The 16,324-nt window shown below is 44.8% G+C and overlaps 1 protein-coding gene and 1 long non-coding RNA gene across 2 annotated transcripts in view; one reads left to right on the forward strand and one right to left on the reverse strand.

Annotated features, from left to right (window-relative positions):
* Window positions 1–3,670, reverse strand: part of LOC306918056 — a 5,061-nt gene extending 1,391 nt beyond the window's left edge. The window contains exons 1-2 of the long non-coding RNA XR_013789277.1: window positions 3,533–3,670; window positions 1,330–1,463 (exon numbers count right to left, since the gene is read on the reverse strand). This is a non-coding gene — a long non-coding RNA (uncharacterized lncRNA). The remainder of the gene's footprint in view (window positions 1–1,329; window positions 1,464–3,532) is intronic.
* A 1,595-nt stretch (window positions 3,671–5,265) lies between these two features.
* LOC306918065 (mediator of RNA polymerase II transcription subunit 14-like) lies at window positions 5,266–15,589 on the forward strand. The gene is made up of 14 exons (XM_079530955.1): window positions 5,266–5,363; window positions 9,078–9,208; window positions 9,313–9,390; window positions 9,483–9,640; window positions 9,813–10,010; window positions 10,138–10,270; window positions 10,616–10,692; window positions 10,790–10,963; window positions 11,058–11,266; window positions 11,533–11,727; window positions 13,176–13,349; window positions 13,491–13,707; window positions 13,844–14,024; window positions 14,233–15,589. The coding sequence occupies exons 2-6, from the start codon at window positions 9,172–9,174 to the stop codon at window positions 10,228–10,230; spliced, it is 564 nt and encodes a 187-aa protein (XP_079387081.1). The 5' UTR covers window positions 5,266–5,363; window positions 9,078–9,171; the 3' UTR covers window positions 10,231–10,270; window positions 10,616–10,692; window positions 10,790–10,963; window positions 11,058–11,266; window positions 11,533–11,727; window positions 13,176–13,349; window positions 13,491–13,707; window positions 13,844–14,024; window positions 14,233–15,589.
* The last annotated feature ends 735 nt before the right edge of the window (window positions 15,590–16,324 follow it).

Here is a 16,324-nt window from a genome sequence, read left to right on the forward strand (position 1 = left end):
CCAGAGCCGAAGGAGGAATCTACCTTTCTGTGTCTGTGGAGATACAGACAGCCCAGAGCCGAAGGAGGAATCTACCTTTCTGTGTCTGTGGAGATACAGGCGGCCCAGAGCCGAAGGAGGAGTCTACCTTTCTGTGTCTGTGGAGATACAGACGGCCCAGAGCCGAAGGAGGCGTCTACCTTTCTGTGTCTAGAGATACAGACGGCCCAGAGCCGAAGGAGGAGTCTACCTTTCTGTGTCTAGAGATACAGACGGCCCAGAGCCGAAGGAGGAGTCTACCTTTCTGTGTCTAGAGATACAGACGGCCCAGAGCCGAAGGAGGAGTCTACCTTTAGTCTGTCGAGATACAGACGGCCCAGAGCCGAAGGAGGTGTCTACCTTTCTGTGTCTAGAGATACAGACGGCCCAGAGCCGAAGGAGGAGTCTACCTTTCTGTGTCTGTGGAGATACAGACGGCCCAGAGCAGAAGGAGGAGTCTACCTTTCTGTGTCTAGAGATACAGACGCCCCAAAGCCGAAGGAGGAGTCTACCTTTCTGTGTCTAGAGATACAGACGCCCCAGAGCCGAAGGAGGAGTCTACCTTTAGTCTGTGGAGATACAGACGGCCCAGAGCCGAAGGAGGAGTCTCCCTTTAGTCTGTGGAGATACAGACGGCCCAGAGCCCAAGGAGGAGTCTACCTTTAGTCTGTGGAGATACAGACGGCCCAGAGCCGAAGGAGGAATCTACCTTTCTGTGTCTGTGGAGATACAGACGGCCCAGAGCCGAAGGAGGAATCTACCTTTCTGTGTCTGTGGAGATACAGACGGCCCAGAGCCGAAGGAGGAGTCTACCTTTCTGTGTCTAGAGATACAGACGGCCCAGAGCCGAAGGAGGAGTCTACCTTTCTGTGTCTAGAGATACAGACGCCCCAGAGCCGAAGGAGGAGTCTACCTTTCTGTGTCTAGAGATACAGACGGCCCAGAGCCGAAGGAGGAGTCTACCTTTCTGTGTCTGTGGAGATACAGACGGCCCAGAGCCGAAGGAGGAATCTACCTTTAGTCTGTGGAGATACAGACGCCCCAAAGCCGAAGGAGGAGTCTACCTTTCTGTGTCTATAGATACAGACGGCCCAGAGCCGAAGGAGGAGTCTAAATGGTAGTACCCACCGGTGGCAGTAGAAGGCAGTGTGCGGGGGCCTCTCTGAGGCGTCCTAACGGTAGTACCCACCGGTGGCAGTAGAGGGCAGTGTGCGGGGGCCTCTCTGAGGCGTCCTAACGGTAGTACCCACCGGTGGCAGTAGAGGGCAGTGTGCGGGGGCCTCTCTGAGGCGTCCTAACGGTAGTACCCACCGGTGGCAGTAGATGGCAGTGTGCGGGGGCCTCTCTGGGGGCGTGGCTTGCTGTTCACTTGTCGACGATCAGCAGCAGGTGCTGAGCTTGGCAGAACTCCGCTCCGAGCCTCGCAAACGCCATACATGTGCAGCCTGGGAGGGAGCGCGCACACACACGCACACACACACACACACACACACACACGCACACGCACACGCACACGCACACACACACACACACACACACACGCACACGCACACGCACACGCACACACACAAAATATGTGTGACTTTTTTGTATACAGAGACAGTCATGGCGGAGCATGGCTGTTCAGGAGGAGAAAAACTGATTTTGTTTTTTGTTTTTTAATCCAAAATGAGTTAATATCACAGGCAGACTCTTCACATACTAGAGCATGTCAGAGCTGAATGCTTAACATGTAGGTAGGTGTGATGTTAGAGTCCACAGAATACATGTAAATATGAAATAAATGCTTAAACATGTAGCTAGGTGTAATGTTAGAGTCCACAGAAGACATGTAAATATGAAACAAATGCTTAAACATGTAGCTATAGGTGTAATGTTAGAGACCACAGAAGACATGTAAATATGAAACAAATGCTTAAACATGTAGCTAGGTGTAATGTTAGAGACCACAGAAGACATGTAAATATGAAATAAATGCTTAAACATGTAGCTAGGTGTAATGTTAGAGTCCACAGAAGACATGTAAATATGAAACAAATGCTTAAACATGTAGCTATAGGTGTAATGTTAGAGTCCACAGAATACATGTAAATATGAAATAAATGCTTAAACATGTAGCTAGGTGTAATGTTAGAGACCACAGAAGACATGTAAATATGAAACAAATGCTTAAACATGTAGCTAGGTGTAATGTTAGAGACCACAGAAGACATGTAAATATGAAACAAATGCTTAAACATGTAGCTATAGGTGTAATGTTAGAGACCACAGAAGACATGTAAATATGAAACAAATGCTTAAACATGTAGCTAGGTGTAATGTTAGAGACCACAGAAGACATGTAAATATGAAATAAATGCTTAAACATGTAGCTAGGTGTAATGTTAGAGACCACAGAAGACATGTAAATATGAAATAAATGCTTAAACATGTAGCTAGGTGTAATGTTAGAGTCCACATAAGACATGTAAATATGAAATAAATGCTTAAACATGTAGCTAGGTGTAATGGTAGAGTCCACAGAAGACATGTAAATATTGAATAAATGCTTAAACATGTAGCTATAGGTGTAATGTTAGAGTCCACAGAAGACATGTAAATATGAAATAAATGTTTAAACATGTAGCTATAGGTGTAATGTTAGAGTCCACAGAAGACATGTAAATATGAAATAAATGTTTAAACATGTAGCTATAGGTGTAATGTTAGAGTCCACAGAAGTGAACCTTTCAAGCCTGTTTTCTCAACTCGCTGTTTCTCTGCAAGAGATTCCTCTATAAGCCACCGGTGGATCAAACTGCTATGATTCCCTGCTTTCACATGACATGAAAAGTGAGAGGTGCTAATATATTAAAGTATGTTGCTATGATTAGGTAATGTAAAACAAACGGTGTCAAAACAAACATTAAATTCTCTTTATTGTTAATGGGAATTAATGTTTGTGTGACTAAAAAAATTTAACATTAACTCAAAAACGAAAAATGAAATGAAAATAACAAATTCAATGATGTCAGAAACTGTCACATATACTCACTATGATGTGGGCGTGGCTATGATGTGGGTGGGGCTATGATGTGGGCGTGGCTATGATGTGCTTGGGGCTATGATGTGGGTGGGGCTTTTCGCTCATACTCACTATGATGTGGGCGGGGCTTTTCGCTCATACTCACTATGATGTGGGCGGGGCTATGATGTGGGTGGGGCTTTTCACTCGCTCATACTCACTATGATGTGGGCATGGTTATGATGTGGGTGGGGCTATGACCTGGGTGGGGCTTTTCGCTCATACTCACTATGATGTGGGCGTGGCTATGATGTGGGCGGGGCTATAAAGTGGGTGGAGCTATTATGCAGGTGGGGATTTTCGCTCATACTCACTATACTGTGGGCGTAGCTATGATGTGGGCGGGGCTTTTCGCTCATACTCACTATGATGTGGGTGTGGCTATGATGTGGGAGGAGCTATGCCGTGGGCAGAACTGTGATGTGGGCGGAGCTAGTCGCTCATACTCACTATGATGTGGGCGGGGCTGGTCGTTCATTGAGCGCACACGGGTCGATGTGACGGCTCGGCGATGTAGACACACCATTGATGATGCTTCTCCTGGTGGGCGTCGGCTAACAAAGACTCTTCCCCCGCTAGCTGGATGCTAACTGGCTGCAACGCGGACAGAGGAGACGTTAGCTTAGCCTCGCGTATCCATGCTAAAACTGTGGACACATTCTAATCCAACGACAAACAACAAAATATTCTACGATTTGGGTCTGAGAGGCTAAATGTCATCAAATGAAATGGGTCTGAGAGGCTAAATGTCATCAAATGGTGGTCCGTGGCTCAAATGGGTCTGAGGCTAAATGTCATCAAATGGTGGGTCCGTGGCTCAAATGGGTCTGAGAGGCTAAATGTCATCAGATGGAGGTCCGTGGCTCAAATGGGTCTGAGAGGCTAAATGTCATCAGATGGTGGTCCGTGGCTCAGATGGGTCTGAGAAGCTAAATGTCATCAAATGGTGGTCCGTGGCTCAAATGGGTCTGAGAGGCTAAATGTCATCAAATGGTGGTCCGTGGCTCAGATGGGTCTGAGAAGCTAAATGTCATCAAATGGTGGTCCGTGGCTCAAATGGGTCTGAGAGGCTAAATGTCATCAAATGGTGGTCCGTGGCTCAAATGGGTCTGAGAGGCTAAATGTCATCAAATGGTGGTCCGTGGCTCAAATGGATCTGAGAGGCTAAATGGTCATCAAATGGTGGTCCGTGGCTCAAAATGGGTCTGAGAGGCTAAATGTCATCAAATGGTGGTCCGTGGCTCAAATGGGTCTGAGAGGCTAAATGTCATCAAATGGTGGTCCGTGGCTCAAATGGGTCTGAGAGGCTAAATGTCATCAAATGGTGGTCCGTGGCTCAAATGGGTCTGAGAGGCTAAATGTCATCAAATGGTGGTCCGTGGCTCAAATGGATCTGAGAGGCTAAATGTCATCACATGGTGGTCCGTGGCTCAAATGGGTCTGAGAGGCTAAATGTCATCAAATGGTGGTCCGTGGCTCAAATGGTCTGAGAGGCTAAATGTCATCAAATGGTGGTCCGTGGCTCAGATGGGTCTGAGAGGCTAAATGTCATCAAATGGGTGGTCCGTGGCTCAAATGGGTCTGAGAGGCTAAATGTCATCAAACGGTGGTCCGTGGCTCAAATGGGTCTGAGAGGCTAAATGTCATCAAATGGTGGTCCGTGGCTCAAATGGGTCTGAGAGGCTAAATGTCATCAAATGGTGGTCCGTGGCTCAAATGGGTCTGAGAGGCTAAATGACACCAAATGGTGGTCCGTGGCTCAAATGCCAAATATACTGTATGCTGTACTGTACTGTATGGCCTTGATATGAAATGGTTGAAAACCCACTGGTTTAGAGAAAGCCGTCAATCAGACAGGACTTTTCTGATTGGATGTACACTCTAACATTTAACAGGCTGGATCATCCAGTTTAGGTGGAAATATGGAGTAGGTCTAACTCAGTTTCTCTCAACTTGTTGTTATAACTAATTTAAAATAAGTTAATTGGACTTTCGGTCAAAAAAGATGTCTAACTTGATGTGTTTGATTTGGGTTAATTTAGAAAAAATAAGTTTTGAAAATTAAAAATTAGTAAAAGTAAGTTACTTGAACATTAGAGTCGAACGAGTTGGGTCAACTTGGTAAAAGTACTTTGAGTTTGAACCATTCTTCACGCATGCGCACTCAGCAGGGCGGTACTTCTCTGAAAGCCCGCGCTGCTGTTCACTGAATGCACTTTCAGGAAGAACAACAACAGGTCATGCAACTGTCTCCACTCTCCGCAAATACGTTTTATATTTGGTGAGTAGTCCTACATATTTTATCATTTCTCAAATCGTTTCACTGTGTTGAAATTGTGTGTTTTATCTGCTTCCCTACTGTTTAGAGTTTTATCTGTTTCCCTACTACTGTTTATCGTCTACAACGGGCATGGTGTTGTTGGCTGCTTTACAAAAACACCGCGCAATGCAGTAGTTTTGACTTCGTAAAACAGTAGGCTATTTACCAGACTCACTGAAGGGTATATAAAAGCCCCTTCTACCAGCGTGTGTGTACGGGCAGCAAGTGAAATGATTTCACCCATGTTTGAGTGACTGCGAGACATGACGAAAATGTAGCCTTTTTTCAAGCCTTGTTGTTGTTACGTTCGGTTCGGTGTGTGCTGCTGCAGTTTATAGAGAGACACGTTACGGGCCGTAACGTGTCTCTCTATAATCTGCAGCAGCACACGTGTCTGCTGTAACATTAGCAGTTGTTTGTGTTCATTAAATCGCCACGTTGTTATGTTTATGGGTTAGGGTAACATCCCTTCACTTATAGGCTATTTGCACGTAGCTTTTAGGCTAACGGCTAGCTAAAGCCATAAGGGAAAGTCAGTGACGTCACACAGCCCCACTACCCCTTCCGTGTGACTGTGACGTCACGGTCAAATCCTTAGTTGACTGTTGGCGTCTGTCAAATGTCATCAAATGGTCCGTGGCTATAATTGCCAATAAATAATGGATCTTGAAATGAAATCGGTTGAAAACCACTGACTACTAACTTTGATCACCCTAACCCATAAGACACTGAACCCCTAATTGCTCCCGATGTGCTAGTTGGTGCCTTGCATGGTTTCCGCTGCCATCGGTGTATGAATGAATGTGTGTGTGAATGGGTGAATGTAATGCACAATCTCTGTAAAGCGCCTCGGATAAAGGCGCTATATAAATGCACCATTTACCATTTATCACTTGAACTTGAGGTTACTGCATGGGCAAATGTTGTAGACTAGTCGTTTTTGGAGAGGTTTATACTGTAGATTAAAATCAGCCATCGTTGTAAGCTTTGTCACATTCAGCATATATTTAGTGTAGAGGGAAATATAATGGCAGAGGATTTAAAGGGATAGTTTCGAATTTTTTAACTTAAGCTGTATGAAATACTTGCCATTAATATAGTGTATTAATTGATTGCCTGGGTCCCGTGGTGGGAGTTCTGCTCTGGTTTTGGTCAATATTAAGTAGTTCCGGTCATTTTGTGGGGGGCACAGGGGGCCACCAAGGGGCCAGTGAGGCGCTCCAACGTTGAAGCACTGCACTGGGCCCTAGTGGTAAGAGCCTAAGAGGACCACCAAAATGTGGTGGTCAAATGTGGAAGTAGACGTTCTGAGATGGACTCCGGGTGCTTCAAAACGCCACTGAGCAACTTCCACTGACATGAATAGCGGGGGGGGCGGAGCTTCGCGCCAGTTGAGTCTCTATCCTTCTTTATACTCTATGGGGGGCTTGGGGGCCACGCATTAAAAGTAAATGAATCCACAAAACTAACGTCATTTGTATTGTTGACCCATTTCTAAAATATTAGTGCAACTTTCGTTAATTTTTTACCCCTCTATCACATGGAACTATGTTTTTTTGTGTCCATATCACTACGCCCAAAAAATAGTTCCATGTGATAGAGGGGTCAAAGTTGAACGGAAGTTGCGCTAATATTTTAGAAATAGGTCAACAATACAAATGACGTTAGTTTTGTGGATTAATTTACTTTTACTGCGTGGCCCCCTGTGCTCCCCACAAAATGACCGGAACTACTTAATATTGACCAAAACCAGAGCAGAACTCCCACCACGGGACTCGGGCAATCAACTAATACAGTTGCAACCACTATATTAATGTAAAGTATTTCATACAGCTTAAGTTAAAAAAAATCGGAACTATCCCTTTAACCCATTCTGGGCGGGAACCCTGTTGGTGTTTTAAGCATTATGTTATACTTTAGCTATTCAAAGATAGCAGATCTACAAGCTCATAGCGTGCCACTGAGTGCTGTGCTACGAGCTTGTAGATCTATTTTTGAAAAATTGTGAAAATGTGGCATAAATCTTTGAATATATATTCTTTCAGAGCAAACGTTTTTAAATCAAATCTTTGCTTCTGGGGGGTCCCTGGAACAACATATTTTCAGATGGGGATCGGTGGCCAATTGCATATATTTTTGGGGGCCCTTGACATGAAAAAGTTTGAGAACGAAAGCTTATTCTTCACTTGCACAATGTAGGAGGCGGGACTAAGGGGGACTTCCTGTTGGGATATCACCCCTGTGTTTGCTTCCTGTCCATCGGGAGTGCATGTAAGTCAGTCATTTTCTACGGACAATTATAGTATTTTCTCGTCACTTGTAATTTTTTTAATTACGTTTAAAAAAAACTTTTATTCATATGGTTCATTCATTTACCATTTGTTTTTATTGTAATGTTTTATTTAGGGTTTTCTTCTCAAGGGGAAAGTTGTATGCTCCAGTGCCTGTCTGTGCTGCTGCACTATACATACAGGAATACAGTACAGCGGAGTGCAGTACAGTACAGCGGAGTGCAGTACAGTACAGTACAGCACAGTGGAGTACAGCACAGTGGAGTACAGCACAGTGGAGTACAGCACAGTGGAGTACAGTACAGTACAGTACAGTACAGTGGAATACAGTACAGTACAGTGTAATACAGTACAGTACAGTACAGCGGAGTACAGTACAGCGGAGTGCAGTACAGTACAGTACGGTACAGAACAGTACAGTACAGTACAGTACAGTGGAATACAGTACAGTACAGTACGGTACAGTACAGTACAGTACAGTACAGTACAGCGGAGTGCAGTACAGTACAGTGCAGTACAGTACAGTGCAGTACAGTACAGTGGAGTACAGCACAGTACTGTACTCCACTGTACTGTACTGTACTGTACTGTACTGTACTGTACTGTACTGTACTGTGCTGTACTCCACTGTGCTGTACTCCACTGTACTGTACTGTACTGTACTCCACTGTACTGTACTGTACTCCAGTGTACTGTACCGTACTCCACTGTACTGTGCTGTACTCCACTGTACTGTACCGTACTCCACTGTACTGTGCTGTACTCCACTGTACTGTGCTGTGCTCCACTGTACTGTACTGTACTGTATTCCTGTATGTATAGTGCAGCAGCACAGACAGGCACTGGAGCATACAACTTTCCCCTTGAGAAAAAAACCATAAATAAAACATTACAATAAAAACAAATGGTAAATTAATGAACCGTATGAATACAAGTTTTTTTTAAACGTGACGAGAAAATACTATAATTGTCCGTAGAAAATGACTGACTTACATGCACTCCCGATGGACAGGAAGCAAACACAGGGGTGATATCCCAACAGGAAGTCCCCCTTAGTCCCGCCTCCTACATTGTGCAAGTGAAGAATAGTAGACTCTTGTCCCCCTTGTCTGTGACAACAAATTAAGATATCTGATTGTAACATATTTGTAATACATTGCTTGACATGAGCTCAGCTAAAATTCAGAGATTTTGTATATGCAGGATTGTTCAGATATTTGCTACACTGCCCTGTCCTCCATAGGCCAGTCAGTATTATCTTGTCAACATGTGACATTTGGTACCTTCATTTCCAAGATATAATTTATGAATGCACATGGGACACAGAGAGTTGAATGCATGTATATGTTTTCTTATTGTTCGTCTGTTTTTAAATGTGTTTCAGCATTTATTGAGACCGCATTACCGACTCTGTTCATTCCTATTCTCGAGCCCTGTGGTCGCTCTGAGTGCCTGCATATCTTTGTAGACCTGCATTCATGGTTGTTCCAGCCCATGCTATAGTATATGCAATAGGTAGGTAAAGGGCAAACGCAAAATAAGTTAAAGAACAATTATAAGGTTAACATCGACCTGTGTTTTTCATCTCTAAACCTATACTAACAATCCCTACTCAACAGACCAGTCCATGCTGGATGACATCAAGAAGACCATCAACGATGACATGAAGTGTATTATATCTTGGCTACAGCAGCTAAGTATGTCCATTGTCCACCCCCTGAAATTATACAAGGATAAGAATTTGAAATGTGAAATTCTTTAGAATCGTAATCTCTTTCTCTCTGTCCAGGTTGTGGTTGGGTGAGCAGCGCTGTCGACAGTCTGAAGCACCTCCCCACCGTGTGCACAGATGTCCTCCACCTCAACAACGCCACGTCTCATCCTGTAGGCGATTTATCCAAACACAAGCTCTTCATCAAGCTCATGCGACTACCACAGTACTACATTGTGAGTTACTCATGCATGATTCATGAAATCAATGGCAGTCCTTTATTAAATTACGTAATCACTCCTTTGCATGGGCTTTTCCATTCTTTTACAATCTCTTTCTTCCTTGGTTCAATTATCATCTCTTATTTTCTTGCCTCTCTTCTTCCCACTCATCTCTCCTTACCCATAGGTTGTGGAGATGTTGGATGTGCCTGGTTGTCCTACAGACCTACAGTACAAGTATTCCTTCCTCTCTGTGTCGCAGCTGGATGGCGAGGATGGACAATTGCCATGTGCCCAGCTCCTGCAACTCTTCAAACCCAACGTTGAGCAACTTGTCCAAGACACCATGACAGGGAAAGGGGCCCGCCCCGGAACAAATAGGAAGGTAGATATGTGTAGAAGAGTCTAGGATCAGCTTACTGGTATTATGATTTGTTGTTTGCTTAGTATAAAGTAGCTTCTTTTGATATGTTGTGTATGTTGAGATTACATTTCTCTGTGTTGTGCATTAGATGTCTGGAGACCAGAGGGCTCTGGAGCCAAAGAAGCCCAAGCGATCTGTAGAGATGTGTGCCTTCAACAAAAAACCTAGTGGCCATGTGTGACACCAACATGCTCTTCATTGGCCTCAAAGCAGAGGTACAGGTATGTCCCCATATCTTAGGGGTCTTGCTTATAGGACACGTCATCGGCACATTGCTGGCCTGGCCTGGAATCGAACCTGGGACACCCAGGGCCTCTAGTTGTGCAACACGCCTTTTATCACGTTTTGCTTACCACCATTAGCTTCTGAGGGGTGTTATTACCTCCCTCCCTCCCTTTTTGATAAAGGAATCAAAGACCTTGTTTCCGGCTTTCTCTAACAATCTTCCTCACTTTTGTCTTCCTATGAACACATCCAGCCATTCTTTTCTGTTCTTGCATCTAATTTCCCCTCCTCACGGTTCACCAGACTAATGTGCATGTCTGTCGGCGTGTGTGTGTGTCTAGCTGTCCAACATGGAGATCCCCAACCAAGAAGTCCAGGTGGAGTGAGACGGATGCAGTCACGCTATACGCCTTCTCAAGTTAATACACACACACAAGCACAACCATCAAACTATTTCAAGAAATGTTGCTGAAAATATACTGACCACAAAATCGCTTATCTCTCCCTTTCCCTAGAATCCCTCCCAGTAAAGAGGTAGGAGAGGAAACCCAGAGAGCTCTAGAACGCTCCCTGTTGGACTGCACCTTCTGCCTGCAGGGCAGGAACAACCACACCTGAGTGGCTGAACTGGTGCTGGCCAACGGCACAAGGAGCAAGGTGTATACACACATACAAAGCGATCACCTCAGGTGTGTTGAGTTATGTGGTTTTTGTAGTTTTCTTTTCTTTTCCACCACATTGTCTTAGCCTCTAAATGTGTCATCCCTCATTTCATCCAATCAGCCTCGTGCCCATGCTGGGTCTGACACAGCGCACCAACACAGCCTACAGTGTTTCTCCATCCTACCCCAGTCAACCACACACATCCGCCTGGCCTTCCGCAACACATGTACTGCAGAAGCTGAGGGGTGGTGGCCATTCGAGACAGTGCCTACAACCTCTTCGACAACACAAAGATCATAGAGGGCTTCTACCCGGCCCCGGGACTCAAGGTATTGGCATAGTGACAAGGCAGAGTTACGGAGTGCTGCATCTTATCTAGGATAGACGATGACTCTGCCGAAGCTACCTGGAGATAAATGCCTGTACATACTGGGCCACATGGAGCGAGGCTCATTGGATGTTCCTGTTAAGCCTAGTTTTTCCTAGCCCGTGTTTCCACACAGAAGGCATTGTGTGTTGCAAGCTAAACCTTAAACTTTGTCTTTATCATGTTCTTCATTTTCCTCTACTCTTGTTTATGTTACTTCCATTGCAGACATTCCTCAACATGTTTGTGGACAGCAACCAGGATGCTCGCAGACGTGATGGACACCCTGGTGAACCAATTGCAAGCCCAGCAGCAGCAAATGACAGGTGGTGCGGGAGGGGTGTACCCACCACTCATGTCGCCACCAACACCTTACCACACCAACGTAGCCATCACCCTCCATAATGCCCACCCAGTCACCAGGTAAAGATACCATGTGGAGCCCAGCTTTTATGTTTTTTTATGGACTGAAGAAGTCTACAGTATGTGTGTGTTTGTATATTAAAATGCATTTAATTTAGGTATTTATTGCTGCCTGAGCTTGTCAACCCACCATCAAAACATTCTGTTTTTCAGTTCACACTCATCGGCCACGCTCTCTTGGTTAAAGGATAAGGCTGGCGTAGGTTTTTTTTCTTGTCAACACAACAGACTAAATAAAATGGAGTTCTATGATTTGCGGGATATATTTGATTTGTTTTGGGAAGATGTTACTTGAAGAAATGTTTCGTAGGCTATGTTGATAAGAAAGAAATTGAGTCTGTCCTAATTATGTGTAGACATGTCAAAGCAAACCATGTTAGAGCATAATAATAATAATGCGTGAGAGTGAGTGCCCTTTTTGATTGACATGAGAATCATCTTGTTTGTGTCATAAACATTGGACACACGCCTCATTGCCTAGCAGGTAGTAAAGGTTCATACATAGTCTGGATTTTCGGTGGTTAGGTGACCACCGAACTACAACACGACGTCACAAGCCGCTGTGAAGAGCAAACCACTGCCCCAGCCCTTCTCTCTGTTTTTACTCACCACCGCTCAACGTTATTTCAGCTCCGGTGGTCACCTCACCACCGGAGTGGTGGTCACCTCACCACCGAAAATCCAGACTATGTATGAGCCTTAAGCATACAGCCAGTCCTGCTCCTTCCATCCTGCACTGTAAATGGTAAATGGTAAATGGTGCATTTATATAGCGCCTTTATCCAAGGCGCTTTACATAGATTGTGCATTACATTCACCCATTCACACACACATTCATACACCGATGGCGACGGAAGCCATGCAAGGTACCAGCCAGCACATCGGGAGCAATTTGGGGTTCAGTGTCTTGCCCAAGGACACTTCGACATGTAGACAGGAGGAGCCGGGATTCGAACCGCCGACCCACGGATCATTGGACGACCTGCTCTACCCCCTGAGCCACTGTCTCAGTCCCCCAGCCGAAGCTTGCGAGGAACTTGTCAATTTATACCAGCCCTTTGGTGTGCTGTGCATGTGTACAGGGACCATCCATACCTCTGGCTCCCGAGTGGAGCACTGAGGGCACCCTCTCCCTTTGGTCCTACCCCATCCTTTCTCTTTGGGGATAGCCATGGGCCAGAAAAGCTTTGCCAGCCCCCACGGTAAACTGACATGGGGTTAATTCTAATCTGAAACGGCTGGGCAAGGACTGGCTAAACTAGTGATGTTTTGTCTAGTCACTGCTTGGCCTTAGGGCAGTGCCACACAGAAGTTAGCTAGCCAATAGCCAATAGGTCTTATGAAGTGAATCGACAGTGGGCACACTAGTGCATGCATTTGGATTTCTTTGGGTTGGCAGGCAGTAAGTGAAGTCCATGTGGCTGCTGATGACTGACTTTTTTGCCCAGGTGCTCTAGATCCCAGTTCTCCATATGCCATGGTGTCTCCAAGCCAGAGTGGCCAGTGGCCAGGCTCTCCCCAGGTCCCAGGGCCTTCTCCAGGGGCACGTATGCATGGAATGTCCCCTGGAAACCCATCTCCACTCGCCCATCGCTGACCCTCATTCGCACGTACTGTGACCAGTAAGCATTGCTCTCCTTTGTACAGATTATTTTTGTCTGTCCTCAGACACAACTGTGAGATTTACCAGCAGCATCTTGATCGTGTACTTTTACTTTGAAGAGAATGAATCATGAAATCTAACTTAATGTTTGTTTGCCCAGGTTCCCAGGTCATGCCCAGTAGTATGCCTTGCCTCTACCTCAGCGTCCATGGGCTCCTTCTATCCCCACCATCCTCACTGACATGCTCTGGCTCCCCTCAACCATGCCCTGCCTGGTGCCGGGCATGGCAGGGAGCTACCTCTCCTCCACTGGAACGCTTCTGGGCTCTGTCATCATGAGACACCACCTGCAGAGCATTATCCAGAAAGAGGCCAATGTGAGTGTTGCACAGCTCCGCAGGGCTTTTACGTAGAGTGTCTTTCTAGCCTCTTTCCTTCCATTTACAGTAATTCATCCAAAAACTTCCCATTGTTTCTTTGCTAATTCATCCCTCGATTCCCTCCCTCCTGCAGCTGTCCATCGTGAACTCCAACGAACCAGGTGTCATCATGTTCAAGACGGAGGTGCTCAAGTGTCGCGTGGCTCTAAACCCAAAGAACTACCAGACGCTGCAGCTCAAAGTTACACCGGAGAATGCTGGCCCCTGGTCACAGGAGGAACTACAGGTGCTGGAGAAGTTCTTTGAGACCACGGGTAGGTGCATGTTGTGAGCTTGTAGACCAGTACTGTAGATTAAAATCAGTAATCGTTGTAAACTTGTGTCACATTCAGCATAGATTTAGCGTAGAGGGAAATATAATGGCGGAGGATTTAAATGAATGGGGACTTGAATTATTGTCTATTTTATATTCAAGCTATTATTATTGTTGTTTTACATACTTGGCTTAACTTTTGTTCTCAGGTGTCCGGCTCATCTGGGTTCACCGTCCGTCCACCTGTCCCATCCACCCGGCCATCTCACAGATAAGGTCACCTCATCACCTACAGCACCGCCCGCCCACGGCAACACCCACTGAACACCGACAGCAACACCATCCGTAATGCCCACCTCAACGCCAACCTCAACATCAGACACAGACTGCAGCACAGATGACACAGAGAGCCTGTCCACTGCTGAGAGAAGAGAACACTGGCCTTCGTGTGTCGCTTGGTGCCGCGAAGCTAACAGCTATTATAGGTTATGATATAGAAAGACCAGGTACACTTCAATTTGAAAAACATTTTCTGATGCTGATGGATGGGAAAGTACAATGTGCCTTGGAGGAAGCTCAACCTTGCAGACATTTTTCTAAGTAAAAACAGTAGCTTACCCTTACTGACTGTGAAAACTGCTGGCCATCGTTCTACCACGCTCGTTACAGCAGGCTTCTGATTTACTATCTCTCGTCTGGGTAGTGGGAATGTTTGGTCTATACGTTTTGAGATGAGTGGCATTTGGACGGTTCCAAGAATCATGAGAATCATTCTGCCATTTTTTAGGCTTTTTGCATTCTTTGTCAAGTAAAGCAAGCAAATAATTGCTTCACCTCTTTTTGGCAGCTTGATATCCTTGCTTGATGGCGGTAACTCTGGATTGGCTCTACTACTATTACCCCCATTTGCTAGTACTTCCTCCACTACTCCATTTCTTTTTTTTGAGAGGGACAGACAGTAGGCTGACGGGAAAAGGGGGAGAGAGACATGCAGTAAAGGCCGTCGGGATCGGGAGTCGAACCCGCGGAACACTGCCAGACTCGGGCTACCGGCCAAGGTGCCTGGACCGCTGAGCCACAGCCCAGGCCCACTACTCTATTTCTTCAAAGCTTTGAGCAAAAGTTGCCCATCTTAGTTATGATAGGTTACCAGCCTTGCCATGGTTCGCCATAACCACGCTCAGAAAGGCAATGGTGCTTTTGCCACACTGATGTACTCTTCTGGCTCTGGATATACTTTGAAACTGTATATTTTCTCAGCAAGATGCTGTAGTATGTTATGCTTCATATCTCTTGATAAGTACAGAAGTGTTCCATCTCTCACATAAGCACGATTGAAGTAGGTTGAAGTTGACAGATGTTTACTGTTCAAGACAGTATTGTACAGTAAACAATACTGTCTTGTACAGTAAACATACAAATCAAATGTTTACTGTACAAGACCATTTATAATTTACTGTTCAAGACAGCATTGTTTACAGATGTTCTGTACAATACAGTATATACTTATACTGTTTACAGAGTTTTTCTTGAAGCTTACTGTACAAAACGGTATTTCTTTTACAATTTCTTTGTGAAAATAAACATCAGTACTTAATGCATTGTTTTATTGGATTATTGTTTTGCACATGAAGATAGTTGTAATTGTATTGTAGAATTAATTTGAATGCATTTATGTTATTGGATTCTCAGGAAAGGAAATGCAATTAAGGGATTCAGGCTACATATAATGTTTAAGTACTGCTTACTCAGAATAAACATGTTTTATAGTACTGCACACTCAAAACAAACTAGTTCTGCTAACTCAGAATAAACATGTTTTATAGTGCTGCACACTCAAAACCAACTAGTTCTGCTAACTCAGAATAAACATGTTTTATAGTGCTGCACACTCAAAACCAACTAGTTCTGCTAACTCAGAATAAACATGTTTTATAGTGCTGCACACTCAAAACCAACTAGTTCTGCCAACTCAGAATAAACATGTTTTATAGTGCTGCACACTCAAAACAAACTAGTTCTGCTAACTCAGAATAAACACGTTTTATAGTGCTGCACACTCAAAACCAACTAGTTCTGCCAACTCAGAATAAACATGTTTTATAGTGCTGCACACTCAAAACAAACTAGTTCTGCTAACTCAGAATAAACATGTTTTATAGTGCTGCACACTCAAAACAAACTAGTTCTGCTAACTCAGAATAAACACGTTTTATAGTGCTGCACACTCAAAACAAACTAGTTCTGCTAACTCAGAATAAACATGTTTTATTAGTGCTGCACACTCAAAACAAACTAGTT

This window comes from Electrona antarctica, assembly GCF_951216825.1.
Source record: "Electrona antarctica genome assembly, contig: scaffold_64, whole genome shotgun sequence".
Lineage (NCBI taxonomy): Eukaryota > Metazoa > Chordata > Actinopteri > Myctophiformes > Myctophidae > Electrona > Electrona antarctica.

Excerpts from the sequence above, each read along its gene's own strand:
- LOC306918065 (XM_079530955.1), top strand. The coding sequence starts at position 9,172 with ATGGTTGTTCCAGCCCATGCTATAGTATATGCAATAG. Across the intron at positions 9,209-9,312 it reads TGCTATAGTATATGCAATAG|ACCAGTCCATGCTGGATGAC; the intron begins GTAGGTAAAGGG and ends CCTACTCAACAG. Across the intron at positions 9,641-9,812 it reads GACTACCACAGTACTACATT|GTTGTGGAGATGTTGGATGT; the intron begins GTGAGTTACTCA and ends CCTTACCCATAG.